The sequence below is a fragment of the Ascidiella aspersa genome, chromosome 2, assembly GCF_963924565.1.
Source record: "Ascidiella aspersa chromosome 2, kaAscAspe10.2, whole genome shotgun sequence".
In the NCBI taxonomy this organism is placed as follows: Eukaryota; Metazoa; Chordata; class Ascidiacea; order Phlebobranchia; family Ascidiidae; genus Ascidiella; species Ascidiella aspersa.
The window spans coordinates 33,389,243-33,406,324 of record NC_139448.1 but is presented as its reverse complement, the minus strand read 5'-3'; the positions used below and the strand labels follow the sequence as shown (position 1 = coordinate 33,406,324).

At 36.7% G+C, this 17,082-nt stretch overlaps 1 protein-coding gene across 1 annotated transcript in view; it reads left to right on the top strand.

Moving 5' to 3' along the window:
- The first annotated feature begins 1,112 nt into the window (after positions 1–1,112).
- LOC146165038 (mediator of RNA polymerase II transcription subunit 12-like protein) overlaps positions 1,113–17,082 on the top strand; it is a 45,443-nt gene continuing 29,473 nt past the window's right edge. Inside the window, exons 1-19 of the mRNA XM_083382982.1 lie at positions 1,113–1,280; positions 2,048–2,167; positions 2,756–2,860; positions 3,300–3,413; positions 3,829–3,952; positions 4,364–4,372; positions 5,182–5,399; positions 6,617–6,733; positions 8,004–8,125; positions 8,645–8,777; positions 9,835–9,998; positions 10,808–11,036; positions 11,540–11,656; positions 12,440–12,538; positions 12,653–12,761; positions 13,502–13,636; positions 14,563–14,670; positions 15,509–15,629; positions 16,503–16,662. Coding sequence (XP_083239108.1) covers positions 1,206–1,280; positions 2,048–2,167; positions 2,756–2,860; positions 3,300–3,413; positions 3,829–3,952; positions 4,364–4,372; positions 5,182–5,399; positions 6,617–6,733; positions 8,004–8,125; positions 8,645–8,777; positions 9,835–9,998; positions 10,808–11,036; positions 11,540–11,656; positions 12,440–12,538; positions 12,653–12,761; positions 13,502–13,636; positions 14,563–14,670; positions 15,509–15,629; positions 16,503–16,662 — 2,379 coding nt within the window. The 5' untranslated portion in view covers positions 1,113–1,205. The remainder of the gene's footprint in view (positions 1,281–2,047; positions 2,168–2,755; positions 2,861–3,299; positions 3,414–3,828; positions 3,953–4,363; positions 4,373–5,181; positions 5,400–6,616; positions 6,734–8,003; positions 8,126–8,644; positions 8,778–9,834; positions 9,999–10,807; positions 11,037–11,539; positions 11,657–12,439; positions 12,539–12,652; positions 12,762–13,501; positions 13,637–14,562; positions 14,671–15,508; positions 15,630–16,502; positions 16,663–17,082) is intronic.

The following is a 17,082-nucleotide window of genomic DNA, read 5'->3' as shown; positions in this document are numbered from 1 at the left end:
TGCAAACTTTAGGTATTCTGGATACAACGTTTTTTGCTTTTGGAATCTTGTAATGTTTAGGTTTATAACTGGTTAAATAATGCCTTTCTCTTTACAACTTTACGAGCAGGATTCTTGAAATTTTCGCGAGCTATTAAATGGTTGCAGCAGAACTGTAAATGAAATTCACATTTTTCGTTTTATTAGAAACATTTTATCGACTAGTTCCTGATTGAAATACAACTTAATTGCAATTCCACATAGACCAGTGGTTTCCAACCTTTTCTGGCTTGCTTGTGACCCACTGTAAAAAGTTCAAGTCCAACCACTAGTATTTTTCAGCAGATCTAACCTGCATCTCCAAAATTTAACATGCGCCTAATTTTCCCCATAGGCCTACATTAAACAAGAGGAGTAGTACCTTCAAACTTTGGTGCACACTGTCAAGTTGATTTATTCCTTCTGCGATTGCAAGTCCAGTTGCATTCTGTGCGTTACCGCCAATAATCTTTTGGCAAGGAATGCTTTCCCAAAACCATACAAGTGATGTAATTTGGCATAAAATATTCCAGTCTAGTAAAGTTTCAAACAAAAGTAGCTATTTTTGGCGTATAAATCATCCCATTTTAGCATTGGATTTCTGGCAATATAAGTTTTGTGTAGAATGTTTAGCAGTTACAAATATAGAATAACCGTCAGACAGGCTAGATTTTACAGCAAGATCTGCTATACTTTCCGGACAGGCTTACACCACCCCTAGAAATGATTAATCTATTGCAGTACCCCTCCCAGAATTTTTATCATGTGGTTTACTGTAATATTACAATAAACAAAAGTGGAACAACGCAAATCAACTCTAGACAATGTAGGAAAATATTTATCAGACTCTTTTACACAAGTTTGTATCAAGAGGCTCGCCAATTGAGCAAAAATCACATTTTCTCAAGCATTAAAATGACTCCATAAGTGGCTACCACTGTTATTGACACTTGGAATATGTTTACAGATTCATAAAATTATATTTGGTGTACCTGGATCAGTATAGGTGTTAGTTATAAAAAAATGATATAAATGATTTTAAATTCTTATTTATCAATTTTTTCCTATGCAGTAACTAAGTGTTGCCGATTTTTGTTAGCGGTTAATCTTAGTGTGGTGTGTGGATTTAAGATGTAAGATTTGCTGCTTGACATTTTGCTAAGCTGGTAGATTGGAGACAGTGGCTCATGTCTCTTTACAGCTTTCTGGAGAACAGAAATCTCAAAAGGCCACGGCTCGGACCACCAGATTTCTATCCTCAGGTAACTTAAATTTATAACTGAAATCTTCGGTTTCGCTTCAAAGATATTTCAGAATCAGCTTCAGTTGTTTTAGTCCGGAGCAATTTAAAAGTTCCCCTTGAGATCTGGTTTGAAAATAGTTATTTTAGACCGGTTTATAAAGTTATGGTTCCAGTTCAACCACAGTTATTTCAAAACCGGTTCACACTATACAACGCATGCATAATTTAGCAATTTACTAAAAAAAATATGTGCTTACTTTGTCTTAGATTTTTGTGAATTGCAATGTGAAAAAAATGGGTGAAAAATTCAAATAATTTGTTAAGCAGGCAAATAATGCTACGAAAAATTTGTTAAGCAGGCAAATAATGCTACGAAAAATTTGTGAAGCAGGCAAATAATGCATGAATTGATTTAAGGTCCGGTCAAGTCATAAAAAAATAACTCAAGTCCAACTCAAGTTTTTCACAAAAATAACTAGTTAAGTCCCAGTTTCAGTCATCAGTTGTCCAAGTCAAGTGCAAGTAAAGTCATAATGAGATCCATTAAAAAATGAAAATTTGTTAGACTATTAAAATCAATAAATTTGTCAGATTATAAGCAATAACTCAACTAAAGATAAAACAATTCCAATAAACACCAATTAAATAAAATTGTTTTTTAAGTGTAAAACACAATGGCAACTCCAAGTCAAGTCATTTGTCCAAAATATTTAAGCCAAGTCACTTGAAAAAAGACTTAAGTCAAGTCATTACACCACTATATATTTGCACCATCAACTTGAACAGGAACCAAAGCAAAAGGAAGATGAGCTAACATCGGTGAATGTAAAGCAAGGATTTATCGACCATCCTCCGATCAGCGATGAACATGCTTCGGCTCATAAATACACAATCGATAGCAATAAGGTATCATTGACCTTGTAAATGTTGCCCGTCTCCACACAGAAATGTTTTTATTAAATCAAGTTCACATTCTACTGACTCTGTATGATATATATCAGGTGTAGCCAACTTATTTTTGATTGCGATCGACTGAAATGTTTTTGAGAGACTCATGAGTGACTGATTTAATGAAAAAGTCGCAAGAACACTTATTAAACATTTTGAGCGTTAATTGCATTCCAACCCATTGATGGATGTTAATTTGTAATGTTAAATAACGCTTTATTGGGCTCGTCCAGATAACAATTGATCATTTTAATGTTCTGTGTGTGTGTGACAGCTACTGTAATGACGTAACACATATTCTCGACCAGGTAAAAGTTGGTGATAGTCAGGTCGATCGGAGTTCGTAGGTTGGCTACCGCTGATATATATATTTGGTATTAAGAAAAAAAATAGAAATTAGTTTTTTTCATGCAACAGTTTTATCTTAAAAAGCATCTCGGGTCATCAAAATCATCTTATACAGTTACTTTTGAACATGCTGTTTAATCAGTTTTTAAAATATCGTAAATTCAATATTTTATTTTATAGTTTTGTTTTCTTTGGCAGATAACCCAAAGTTTCCACACAATCTTAACCAACAAGCAAATCTTCAACACATTTAAAGATGATGCAAAGAAGCGACCACAAATTTCCAAGGAGCATTTTTGGCCGGTATTTTTCGCCACGATATCACAATTTTGAACCGATACCCGATTTTTTACAATTTTGTCAACGGATACCCAATACCGATTTTTTTATATACCTGGAAAAGCTTCAAAACTTGAATCAATTAAAAATATAATCCAAACAACGTTTTAGTTTATATACTTTTATTAATTTTTTTACTATTATTTTGCATATAAACTTGGCGTGATGCTAAAGCCCAAATTTTTTTTGTTCAAAAAATGGGTGAGTCTTTTGTTGGACTGAAAAAACTATATCATATTTTCGTACTAAAATACCGGCCAATGTATTGGCTTAAATTTACTGATACACCAGTAAAAGTCAAATATTGGCCGATATTATCAGTAAACCGATATACATTAGTCCATCTCTAAACCTAACTGTGTGTGAAATTCAGATTTGCCTAAACTGATTTATTTCTTTTCAGGTTCGCAATCGCTCCCATCTACAAACTTGGTTCAAGGATCTGGCTGGAAACAGAAAACTGTCTTATTTAGCAAAAATGGTTCCAGTGTTGAACAAGAAAGAAGAAATCTTCCAGGTTATTGTATAATCTACATTTAACTTTTATTACCACCTTATCAACAAGAAAGAGCCTACACAAAAAAGAATGGTCGTATTAGTGTACTTTTTTGTAATTTTATGTTAATGTTTTAAAAGTTAATTAATCAAGATATGTTTATCTAATAAAAATTTCTGTAATATTTTTTCCCTACCATTGTCATAAATCTGGTGGTATAAAAATTACACAGAAGTTTTTGAAAGTCTTGCACCATTTTTTAAGATACAAATTAAACAACTGTTCTTTAAGCAGCATAACTTTATTCATAGAAAAAACGAAGAAGGATGATGGCCTATTAGTTTGGCTAAGAATGTAATTTTTCACAAAAATAAACTCATTAAAAAAAATTGCAACTTTGTAGCAGAATTTTGAGAAGTGTTTTGCTTGTTCGCAGATGTTAGCTGAGTATGAGGTTCCCTTGGTGCGAGCGACATGGTTCATCAAGATGACTGCCACCTACCAGATTTTCCAGTCGGAGGCGAAGAGCAAGAAACGTTCCACAATTGATCCAAACCTTGGTATCTTTTTTAACCTAAGATCTGAAAAAAACCTCCAATCAACTTTGGATAAAGTAACCAAAGGCAATTAAACAGTTCTAATAAATCACAGATAAAGCTACGTTTGTTAACAGATGTCTATTGTTTGCTTTCTGAAACAATACTGATAAGTGATTGGTCTGTAAGTTTGTCAAACTAGATAAAAACAGGGTGGTTGGTTTATTTTATTGATTTAAGTTGCTCTTTTTTTAGTTTTTATGCAGTAAACTATTTCGATAATAAAATTGCAAAGCCAAATAGGTCGAGTAGATCGACAGCATCTTGATTAAGACGTTATAACGTCACATAAAGTCTTAATCAAGATGCTGTCGATCTACTCGACCTATTTGGCTTTGCAATTTTATTATCAAGCTACATTACAGATCCGCATAGTGTACCAAAGTGAAATATTTGTTTTAAAAGTTTATTTTAAAAACGATATTCGACTCCCCTTATTTTTCAATGTTCTGTGTACAAAGCAAAATGCTTCCAATCGATAAAGTGTGAATAGTACAATAAACCTTGAAACTAACTAATCAAATAAGCCTTGGGTTGGAACTAGAATATCAAAGCCCATACAGAAGTAGGTAGGATATTGAGTGTTGCAAATATCTATTTATTCTTCAGAGATATTTGACACGTTCAAATTGCTACTACCTCTGTATGGACTTTAATATTTTTTCTAGGGCTGCGGAGTCGGACTCGGGACTCAAGGAGTCGGTTTGTTTTGCTGAAGTCGGACTCCGGACTCGGGAATCGAGTAAGACATTGCAAAACTACCCGAGTCCCGAGTCCGACATGCGCATGGGCATTACCAAATTTTAAAACTGAAACGGCCGCCAAATGGAAATTGTAAAGGCGAAATAGCATATATGGTGGATATTTTCAACCATGTATTTTTAGTGAATAAATTATACGCCCCTATAAGTGCTGAATATCCGCTTTATTTTAGTTACGTAAATTGGTGAAATACAGGCTGTAGAGTCCTGGCCGGACTCGGGACTCGACAAAATCGCACATTTGACCGGAGTCGGACTCGGTTTATTTTTTTGGACGGATTCGGACTCGGGGTATTTTTAAGCGACTCCGTAGCCCTGATTTTTACTACGTCTTACTCCAACCTCTAACCATCATGTTCCAAACTATGCCTTGATATTCAAAATTACTTCCAGTTTCACACACATAAGCATGCCATATATTTCACACATCAGATTGGACCCAAGCCATCTGTAAGTTCCTGAGAGATCAACTTGGAAAGCTAAACGAGGAAAACAGTGCCATATACGCCGGCACCATAAACCCTGCCGCCTTGACCAACTGCAACCCCATCGAAGTGAACCCGATTAACGGCAACAACACTGTGTCGAGGGATGACTTTGAGCAACAGTTACGATTCATGAGCAACTTAGCCCATCATATGTACACTGAGGTGTGTTTGTCATTGAATGTATGTATTATGGTTTAATTGGTATTGGGGCTAAAATGAGATGATTTATTTGATTACCCACAGTTAAAAAGGTCTAGTCTAGCGTCTGTAGGCCAGATGATAAATTTTATCTAATTTCTGAACTTTCCCCTTTGAATATCTTTGGGTTGATTTACGTACTGAAATGTCTTTGAAAAACATACATGTTTTTGAATATTCTCTTTGAATGAATTGTATATCCTGCTCAAGTCATGTGTTGTTAAAATTCTGTTAGAAAAATTAAAAAATGTTCTTTAATTGTGTTGACCGTAGCATTTATACAGTTTTTTCGAGTTATGTCAATAACTAGACAAAATACCTGCCCAGGTTAAATAGAATATTTACCGGTTATTCGTAAGATCTTCGTAAATGACATAAAGAATGCAAACATATTTTTTTAAATGTCATAACAAGTTTGCTTATACCTAAACGTTTGAACTGAGTGTCACTAAATAGAAATTTCAAATCATGTGATGTGAAGTCGGTCTACTATAGCGCACAACACTTGGCTAAGCATGCAATGCATCTTTTGAGTAACGAAAACCTGTGAAGTTTGTCAATTGAGAATAACTCCCAAACGTAAAACTTTAGGTTGCATCAGCAATTGCTTAGACTTGCTTGATAGCGTCATGTTTAAGCAAATACGTAATCCCGGTGCTAAACTGCGTCAAACGTGAGAAAAATCCTCATTGAAAAAACAAATGCTTACTGTTAACTACTGCAATAAACGCAATATTTCGCGAACTCTGCTAAGTATTGCGTGGGTAAACACATTGTAAGAAGTCATTAGGCTTTGGCCTCAATCACTATCGCTAACAAACGGCTTAAAAATAAAAATAAAATTCTTCGTAAATTTGCGAACTCTACCTAAATTTTACGCGTAAACAGGCATCAATAAGTTCCTAAACATAATAGTCATAATAGTATATATTGTAAAATGACTGTGCGAACATGTTGCCACACACACACATCTCACAAACTTTCTCTTTTATTATGTAGATGTCTCCAATTTAAGGTCTATAAAAACCTACGAACTTCTTTGAAAAATCTTTTGAGGATCGTCGAATTTTTTCATAAAATTGTGCGCCAAACCAGCACTCTGGTCTCGGTTTTTAAAAGTCGTGACCTTAAAGCAATTTATAAAGTTTTTCTTTCATTTATTATTGCATTTTTGCATTCAGGGTCTTCTGGATCGCCACGATTTTCTCACTTGGCTGGTGGAAACTTTTGAGTCCATTCCAGTCTATGACGTCATTGCCTTGAATTACTTCAAGACGTTTATTCTCGGCTACATCGAGGTACATAACCAGTAATTGATAGCAAAACGTGCTCGTTTGTCAAAAAGAAATGTATTCAGAATCAGTGTCAAAGCCAAAAATAATCGGTAAATTGACAAAATCTTAATAAAGACGGTTCGATAGGCAAACCGGTGATGATACAAGTGCGTATCGAAATGTCTTTTTAAGATGATGTAGGTTTAATTGACCTTTTTGGCTTTGCCATTCTTTTTCAAGATCCCTGCATAGTGTGCCTACGAATAACTTAGTTTTGATAATTTAGTTTGAACTCCGGAATGCACGCATATAGTTTGTCCATCATTTAAAAGAATTTGTCTCTGCTAGTTTCAGATTTTCTATTTACTGAATAGGAGGCTCAAACTGTGAAACAAATGTCTTAGATTTCCATAATTGGACCAAGAACGTTGCTTGATAAGATCAAATGCCCGTGCGTTTAGGTTACGCGGTTTTAATTCTATTGGCCCGCGGCAGATTTCCTTTATGAAGATAAAGTACAGTTAAGATCTATTCGAAGGCAAGTCACAATTAAATTTTGATGAATTTAAACTGTATAAGGGCTCACTACAGTTTTTCAATCAGAGTTATTAATACCTTCTTCGTTCAACAATGATCAAGTTGATAAAGTTTTACATAAAGGCCTGACCGGTCCTTATTTGTCATTTCCTGCAGTTGTCCGGCTCGCGATCTGCAGGCCTTACAGGTGTTCGGCCATTTATGAAAAAGTTTTGTGGCCCCTGACTTTAAACTGCTTTTCATGGTGTAAATTACATTAAATATTCAAATTGCCATATTGGCGAAACGACTGCTTAGATCAGGGGTGGCCAATCAATCAGAGACCAGAAGCCACATTGGTTATTTTGTTTTACTAAAATACACACCTTACACCAGTGGTTCTTAACTTTTTTGATTGCTTTCGCCCTTTTAGATCACTTAACAATACTCGCACCCCCTGAAAATCACCGTTAATTTTCGCACCCACTTCTAGAATTGCTTAAATAACAAAACCATTGTAATTTTGTTTTTATACAAGTAACTAATAACGCAGTAACACAATACCAAAATGTGAGTTAGTTTTACATCTCACTGAGCAACGAATTTAGTTACAGTAATACATTTTCTGTGTCTGATTCAGCATCCCCGCACCCCCTTTGGAACAGTTCTCGCACCCCTTAGGAGTTTTAAAGAGCCCGTGGTTTGGGCAGCCCTGGCTTAGATTCATGGTCATTTTTGTTTGGCTGTTTGACGATTTTATTCTTTCCATTTATCGCAGGACGTTTCCATGAACCTCTTGCTCTCCAGAAGGTTGTCCTTCTCGGCCGCTCATCACCTTAACTGGATATTTCTTGACGGCAACTCGTCGCGATCTCAAACACCCACCACCTCCACTGCCGGGTAAAGTCTTAAATTGCTGACAGGGCTGCAGAGTCGGTTAAAAATAACTCGAGTCCGATTCCTGAACCCGAGTCCAAGCTCAAATTTTCTGAATCCATTAAGTCCCGAGTCCGACACAGACTCTACAGCCAATATTCCACTCATTTACAGAGCCAAAACAGGGTAAATATTCAGCAATCCATTCATAGGGGCGTACTTTAATTTTTACACCCCGACAATACATTGTTGGAAAATGTTCAACCATATATTTTTATTCCAACCTTGCAATTTACAGGTTGCCACCTTATTAGTTTCGAAATTAGTACACTGCGCATGCGCACTTCGAACTGGGGACTCGGGTAGTTTTGCATAGTCTTACTCCAGCGATATTATCCGACTCCGCCGAGTCCCGAAAGTCTAAAAAAGGAGTTTTTTTCGGATTTATTGACTAAAAACAAAAGCAATTTAACGCCATGAGATAAAATTACCAAAAATGTAAAAGGTCATAATGAATTTAAAAAATATAAATTTATTTTGCAGAAGAACCACACCCGAAGGCGTGAGCGCTGCACAGACCGCCATCAACAATCGCAACCCTACGCAAGCTCAACTGAAGGAGAGATGCCCTGGGCACCTCCTTAACATTGTCCACATTCTTTCCTGCATTATACAGGTTACCATCGTGTTTGTTTATCAATCTTTGTAAATGGCCGTATTTGTCCAGATTCTAAAATGTGTAATAAGGTGGCACTATATTATAAAGACAAATTGTATTAAATTCAAGCTTTTGCACAACCGTGCTTCTTTCGGTCAAAGTAGAAATGCGAAAGCTTGTCGGGAATTCAATACAATTTGTCTTTCTAGAGTGCCACCTGATTAGCCTATGTGTGGTACTGTTTGTGATACTACTACCTGCTCTTTCTAGTTCGGCAAGTTCAACAAGTAAATACGCCCGTCCGCTGCAAAAAAGTTCATTCAGAGTCTCTTTAATTTCTATGCGCACGAGCCGAAAATCAGTGCGCAAAGTGATTTTTTACTATGAGTGTCTAATTGCCTATAATATTAGCACGCTTTTCATCTCGAGAGTTTCAGCAAAAATTTTCCCCACCGCAGCCATCATTAGTAAGTTTAAGTTAACAAAATAAAAAATATATTACAAAAGTCTTGCAATGGCCAAATTTAACATACTATTATATTATAATGGGAATTCATCCAATTGGTAAAAGGGCTCTGTTTAGTCGTTCGTAGCTGGTATAAAACAAATTTGGGCACTTTTTTAAACTTTGGTGCAGTAATGGGGGATTATTAATATAATTGATAAAAAATGGTGATCGTTTTATTTTTAGAAAACAGCTGGGAATTGAAATAAAAAAAGCAATATTTTCTTTTCTTGCGTATATTCGTGAAAAAAAGTGCGCAATGCCCAAGATTTTTCGCTTAGCGGACAGTCAGGTGTGGGGAAGCTGGGAGAACCATTCAAAATCGGCACTAAACGTTCTTCAAGCTCCCTCTTTGTGTCGCTGGCCGCACACTTTTTTCGCTTTTAATATTTCGCATGTGTTCTTAATACAATTATTAGACGCCTCGTGTAGCGTTCAGGCATCCGACAGGCTGTTAAGTAGAGGGCCCAGCATTTTTGGCGCAGCAATACAACCCTTATCGTACATGGACCGATACAGCCACCAGGTATCAAAAGATCCGATCCGATATTATTATCGTACATTCCACAGGTGACCGCGCTCGACTGCACTGGGGCTCTAGTCTGGTATCCCCCTGATGACCCCAAGTCGTGTGGCTCACCCCTAGACCTTCTCCCGTGCGCCCCATCGTCCCTATTGCTACCTGATATCCCTAAGGAAGACGTGGCAGAGGTGGAACGCGATTTGCTGACCAGGTGCGTAGATTTTAGGTGGATTTGAGAAGTTTTTTTTGGTTGAAGACATTTTTGGGGTGTAAAACGTTTTTTGTTTTTTTGTTTGCTTTCAATTGTTTTCCGTTTAATTTGGGATGTTTTAAGTGTTTTTTAAGGGAAACTCGATTTTTTGACCAAGTGCGTTTGTTTTTTCAGACGTTTTTTTATCGTTGAGGAAATTTTTGGGATGTAAAACATTTTTTGTTTGCTTTTATTCCTTTTCTGTTTAATTTGTGTTGTTTTTTGTGGTTTGAAAAGCTTTTTTTATTTTTTAGACCGCAGTTTGTTGGTTTCGATTTGAGGCGTCTTTGTTAGTTTTAAGACGTTGCGTTTTCGGTTTAAAGACTTTTTTTGTTGGAATTTTATGGATTTTGCTGATTTTTTAGTTCTCAAACTGTTTTTTAGCCTAATATGTCCACGGTTTTACAATCGTTTCATAAATGTAAATTTTTGGAGTGTAAATTTTGTCGTGCCGAAAACAAAACTCTTTTTTTTTAACTTTATGTGTAGGAATAGATTTAGAATTGCCAAATTCGTTTTTGTTGTTGGTTGAGGACATTTTTCGGGGTGTGTAAAACGTTTTTGTTTCAGTCCCTTTCTGTTCAACATGGGATGTTTTTAGTGGTTTGAACGATTTTTTTTATTTATAATTATTTTTAAACTGTATGTTGTTGGTCTTGAGCGTGATGTATCAGGCACATAAGAGAGATTCGCACATTGCTCGCATTTATAGTCTAAAATATCAGAAATTTTGTACATTTTAATCAAAAAACATTCAACTTTGTTCATAGGAACACGCTAAAGAAGCGAGAGGCCGAAATAGTTCGCCGCTCGCTGGCTGCCGAGATGCACTGGTCATCCGACAAATGTCAGGAGTCCACCGCCGGTCAGACCATCAACCGTGTCCTGGTCACCCTGGACGCCCTGGACAAGCAGAACTTTGACCGGGGCGACCCGCTCGACTCTCTCTACCATAAGATCTTTGACCAGATCAACGTCAAAGAAAGCGGCGAGTTTCAGGTAATTTGATATTTTTGTTGAGAAAGCTGTTAGTTTTGCGTTTTCTATAAAAAAGGCGAATTTATTTTCTGAAAATCCTAATAATATCGGATCAGATACCCAATGCCAAGTGCTGTTATCGTTTCTCGTCCAATACTAGGGTGGTAAGTGAAAAATCATTTCTACTTTGACCTGATGAAGCTTTATACAGAGCCACCTGATTTCTCTATTTGAAATTAGACAAATATGGCCTTTTACATAGGGTAGCTTATCCGAAACCAACTTTCTATAGGACTTTTGACCATGATTCCAAATAACTTGCTACGTCAAGTTATATGTTAAGTGAGTGTGGTTAAAAATACAATTTTTGGCTATTTTTAATTGTGTTAACCATGGCATTTATACTGATTAGTTTTCCAAATTATTTAAAAAAACGCGCAGCGATCCAATTTTAGGCCTTTGAAAGGCTATGAATTTTGTTTGAAAAGGCTTCAAATGGCATAAAACTGTGTTTTTGTTTGCAGATGAGCAAATCTTGCGAGGAAGCGGTGATAGCTCTCTTGTGCGAATGGGCAATTACCGCTAGGAGGCTTGGTGAGCACAGAGCAGCCGTCGTCGCCAAATTATTGGATCTCAGACAGGTAGACCTATTTCCGTTCTATACCTTGTGATTTTAAAGTTAAAATAACTTTAATAGTTAATCAAACAAGTTTTGATTCAAACTTTTTTCAGTTTTGGTGATTTTTTTTTTATGCAAAGGCTGAATATTACGCATGAACTGGGGTATCTATTCTCGCTCAGAGCGACAAATTTCAGTCATGTCCTGTTATTTTTTGTATTCTCTAAAGCAGGTCTGCGGAGATTTCGTCGAGGCCTGAATCCGGTTTCGACTCTACAGCCTGACCTTTTTTACTTTTTTTATTTTACATAACTAATTTTTTTGCAATGCGTCCTTATAAGTTATAAAATTTTGTAATGTGCATGCGCACATCGGACTCGGGACTCTGGTAGTTTTATGTAGTCCCACGTGATTTCCTAGTCGAACCCCTGCAAAATAAACCGACTCCGCCCCATCCCGGGTCCGACTCCGATTCCGCAGCCTTGGTCTGAACTCAAACATCCATTTCCATAGCATTCCCCTTCAGTACACATAATGCCTCGGAAAAGCTTTATCAAAATCAGTCGATCTAATCGGGGTTCGAAAAGAAAAAACACCAAGCCTGCAGTGAGATTCAAATTCAAGACCTCCTACCAAACCGGGACCGTCTCTCTACCAACTATCCCACACAGGTTCAGAAGGCAGCAAGTTACGAAACAACGACAACCTTATTTATGTTTCGACTCTAGAAGGGCTCAATCACAGATAATACACATTGCATATATTATAGTTTCAACCTTTTATGGTGCACCATTATTTTACGCAGGCGCATTACGAACAGGAGCGGGCCCCGAGCACGCCACCTAACGGCAACACTTCGCAGAGCAGCTTGAACGCAAGTTCGTCCAGTCAACTAGACCAGACAGTCAACGCGGACTCCTCGATAAATCAGCAACAACAACAACAACAACAACAACAACAGCAACAACAACCACAGCAACAGCAAAATGCGCAAATACAACAACAGCAACAACAACAGCAACAACAACAACAGCAACAACAACAGCAGACTCGAAACCCGACCAGTAACTCGCCGTACTTTCAAAGCCTCCTCGTTACTTTTTTGGACACACAAGCGCCTGAGCTGAGTACGTCGTGCTAAAGTTAACATGATGGTGCTTTGTTTTGTTTTTCCCTTAATAGCCCCAAATTTTACTGCTAAATTTCGACTGAGCATTTCAGTGTTGTAAACGAATCATTTTGAAATAACTCCGGTCCTATTCAAGTCCAAAGCCAATTTTTTTTGCAAAAAGAGGTAGTCCCAGTCCAAGTTATCGGTTGCCCAATTCAAGTCTCAGTCAAGTCATTATATTATGGGATCAAGTCAACTCCAAAGTAAAATCAATAATATAAAAATAAAACGTTTAACGATTAACATTGGTAAAAGTCTAATTATGCGCAATTTATAACTAGACTAAAAAAAAAAGCCTAGCATATAGCAAGTTAGTAACTTTACGTGCACAAATTAAGATAAATACCCAGTTTTATTTAAAAAAAATTATTGAAAACACTTAAATTGAACCTAAGGTATTTGACACAATGACTTAAGTCCAAGTCAGGGCAAGTCATTTCGACCAAAAAGAGTCTATTCAATCCATTTGAAAACAGCAACCCTTCACCTAAAGACTTAACTGTGCATTTTTTTAAAATAAGTTAATGGACATTTCAAATAAGTTTTATTTTCGTACAGCAATGTCAACTAAATTTTTCTCAAAATGTTCTCAGTTCGAAACTTAATATTTGACTGTGTGCATTCATAAATAAAATTAGTTGATGGGCGTTTAAAAGAAGTTTCATTTGAACATTTATTTCGCGTTCCCAACTTTAGAAGACCCAGACGACCCGAACCAACTACAAGCCTTCAAGAACCTGATCCTGCTTTTCACCGAACTCATTGAACACGACGTCTTCTCTCATACGCTCTACCTGAACAGCCTCATATCACGCGGCATTATCACGCCAGGTACGTGAAACAAAATACTTTCGCAAAAAAACAAAAAACGAAAACTTTTGCACCACCAAAAAACATTGTGTTACGCCACACTGCAGGGCTGGGAATTTGTACTCGCATTTATCTCCGGGCGAGTGCTGATTGACACTTAATCGTCAAACTGGTTCCTAAGCATAAAGTTAGTGTTTTTTGTCATTGCCAATTATTGCGTAAATTTTTACAGAAATGTGGGAACACCAAAGGCCTTAAAGAAGTTGGAAGCATTTTAAACGTTTCGAATTTCTCCTTGTTCATTTGATGTTAAAAAATGAATAAAGATATGTTGGAAACGTTTAAATTGCTACTGTATGGGCTGGTATTCTTACTACAACCTCAACCATTATGTTCTAACGATATTCGCTTCTACATTAACGCGCAAATACAAAAACGAATTAAACAAGCGCATTGCACAAAAGTTTTACGACTCAAATAGTCCGGTTAACAATCAAGACTGGTCGTATAAGAACTATGTATAAAGTAACAAGCTATGGTGAAAAACATATAGGTATAGGACGGAAAATCTAGACAGCGTGCTAATTTTTTTGACGATTGTAATTTCATACGACGAATGCTGATTGGCAGACACTCGCCCCAATGGCGAGTTTAATTTTTAATTTAATATCAACCCTGGATTGTTGCGCTAACTAATTCCCGTTTTACGTGACCTGCTACTATAGGGTAGTTAGGTGAAAAACCTTTTATCATGCGACAATGTTATGCAAATGAGGCAAACGATTTCATTTTTAGTAGCTTAACTGACACATATACTAATCTGATTCAATTCAGAAAAATATTGAATGCCTATCATTCAAATTAAAAAAACATTGAATGCCTATAACACTTCTGATCACAATTTGAGAAAAAAACACCAGACCATCTTGTGTGTTTATTTTATCCAGGTCAAATCCACACATTGCCAATCTACAACATCAACACACCACAGTCCAGCCATGACGTCAGCACTTCGAACAGCATGAGCAGCTCGGTGCCCAGCAAACACATGGTGAGTATTTTCGGAAAAAGGCAACAGCCTATCTATAGCGTCGTGTAGAGTTTTTTACACTAATTGTCAAGAAAACATGTTTTTGGAATACGAAAAAATCACATAAGTTACTAGACAAATATATGCATGTGCGCTATTTTCGTATTTCTCATTTGTTTGAGTAGAAACATCGGATTACGACTTGAGTTTTAAAAACGCTACCTATTTTCAGATTTTCAGCCGAAACATTGGTTATATTTTATTCTGTTAGGGAGTTAGGCCCAAAGAAACCTTGATAAATGAAGAAGAGCGAACCGTTTGCTTGTTGCCCCAAACGGCGGCAAACGAAACTATAAAAATCAACAAAAAACATAGAATAGTTATCCACATCCAGTCAGCCGACAGGGTCGCAACAAATTACTTATTTTTTGATCTTAAATTGTTCTTGATTGATTTGCGTATTGAAGCTTCTTTAAACCCCCTTTCGTTTTTCCAAACTTGTCATTTAATGTGCTAGGAAGTTATTTGTTTTGGAAGCGGCGTAGTAAAACCAATTTTCATAATATTTGTTATTGTCTTTGCCGTGGCATTTATAGTCTTTTCGTTTCGAATTATATTCAAATCTAAAAATTTTGGTCTTTGAAAACAAAAACAATTCCTGCAAAAGTCTGTGAATAACTTTCAGTTAATTCCATGAAAATGTAAGAGAGAAGATACTAAATTAAAATCACAAAAAATTTTCAAGTCTTAACATTTTTCAAGTCACAAATTACGAGTCACAACACAAAAACTAATTTTTTAAAAGTTCGCCATTGTTTGAAAATTAATTGACAGCTTCGACTTGATTGTTCAGGACTCTGGAGTGAAGATGGAGTTGGATGAGGAGGACCCACGGAGTGTGAGGAGCAGTCACGAGGTAAAGATGGAGATGGACTTTCTCCAGCCTTCAGAGAGCGTATTCGATCCAGATAACAAGAACGACAGGTTTGTGTATCCCAGGCTTTGTTGTAGTGTTTTTCCAGAAAAATCCGCCTCAGTTTTACAGTTTAAAAGTGTATATATTAGGGCTTGTGCAATTACGTTATTGGTGGTTTAACTGTGGTGAATTCTGTCTCTCATTTGTAAAAAAATTAAATATTGACATACCTTGACTGTTTTCTGAAGGTAGAGGTTTTCAAACTGGGGTTCGTGGAGCCCTTTGGGCTACGTAGAATAGTTTAAGGTGGCCATGAAAGCCTAGTATAAATCTTGTATTATTTTAAATATTAAATTACTTTTTTATAGGATATAGTTGATTTAAAATTAAACGCGTTGGCGCCTTCTCCTTAAATGAATTTCGTTTTCACTTTTGTTGAACCGAAAGCCGAAGGTTTCTCAAGTGTACTTATTTTATATTTCTTTTCTAAAAAATTATATACAATTTCTATGCCGACCCTGGCCCCCCTTACTCTAACCCGATGAAGCACGGTTGTGCGAAATATCGTCAACTTAAAAATACAATTTGTCAACAGTTCCACTTGTTTTCAGTTTTTGCCTAAGACAAATACGGCTATCTACCAAGATTCATATCACAGGCGTTACTTGATATAAGCTAATTTTTTGTGAGATTTACATAAAGAGAAAGAATGACAAGGGACACCAAATCCAATGCAATCTACCAGTTACCCACACTTTATCTTGACCTTACTTTAACCTGACGAAGAAATCTTGTCAACCTAAAAATACACTTTGTCAACAGTTCCACTTGTTTTCAGTTTTTGCCTTAGACAAATACGGCTATCAACCAAGATTCATATCACAGGCGTTACATAGTTTAAGCTGATGCAGTAGACCAGTAACCACCATTTTATCATGTAGACACTTTATGGACGCCGTGAGACCGATTGACCCCTCTTCTAAGGCCAAGGGAGGCCAAGGGGGCGCCCCGGGGTACAACTCCAGGGTGTGGGGACCCATATGGGGTTACACTCAACCCCGTCACGTGCAATACGTCACACACTTTCCAATTATTTTCCAGGTAAGTGAGTAGAGGGAGGTTTGGGAGTTTATTTTCAATTCTGTAAAGATATCTAGTTTGTTGAGCGTCTAAGAGTCTCGGGGCGATGGATGAAATGTGTTGTGATGTTTAAGTTTTGCGTTGCCAAACTATGCAAACAAGCACACGCATTTAGCACTAATTTGAAACAGGTAAAAACTTTTAAATACGCCTTTATTCTTTCAACCCAGTGGCTCCCAAACTTTTGTTTTGCCACCCCCTTGCAGTTTTCGAAAACTCACGCGACCCTCAATTTTGATGTATCGGATAAACGTAATCATTACATGTTTTTGAATTAGGCGACGGCTACAAGTCCAAATTATTTCACATTTTTTTGCCAAAAAACATAAAATTGGGTGTGCTTTTCGGAAAAAGCTCTTAACAAATTTTACAATGAAAAAT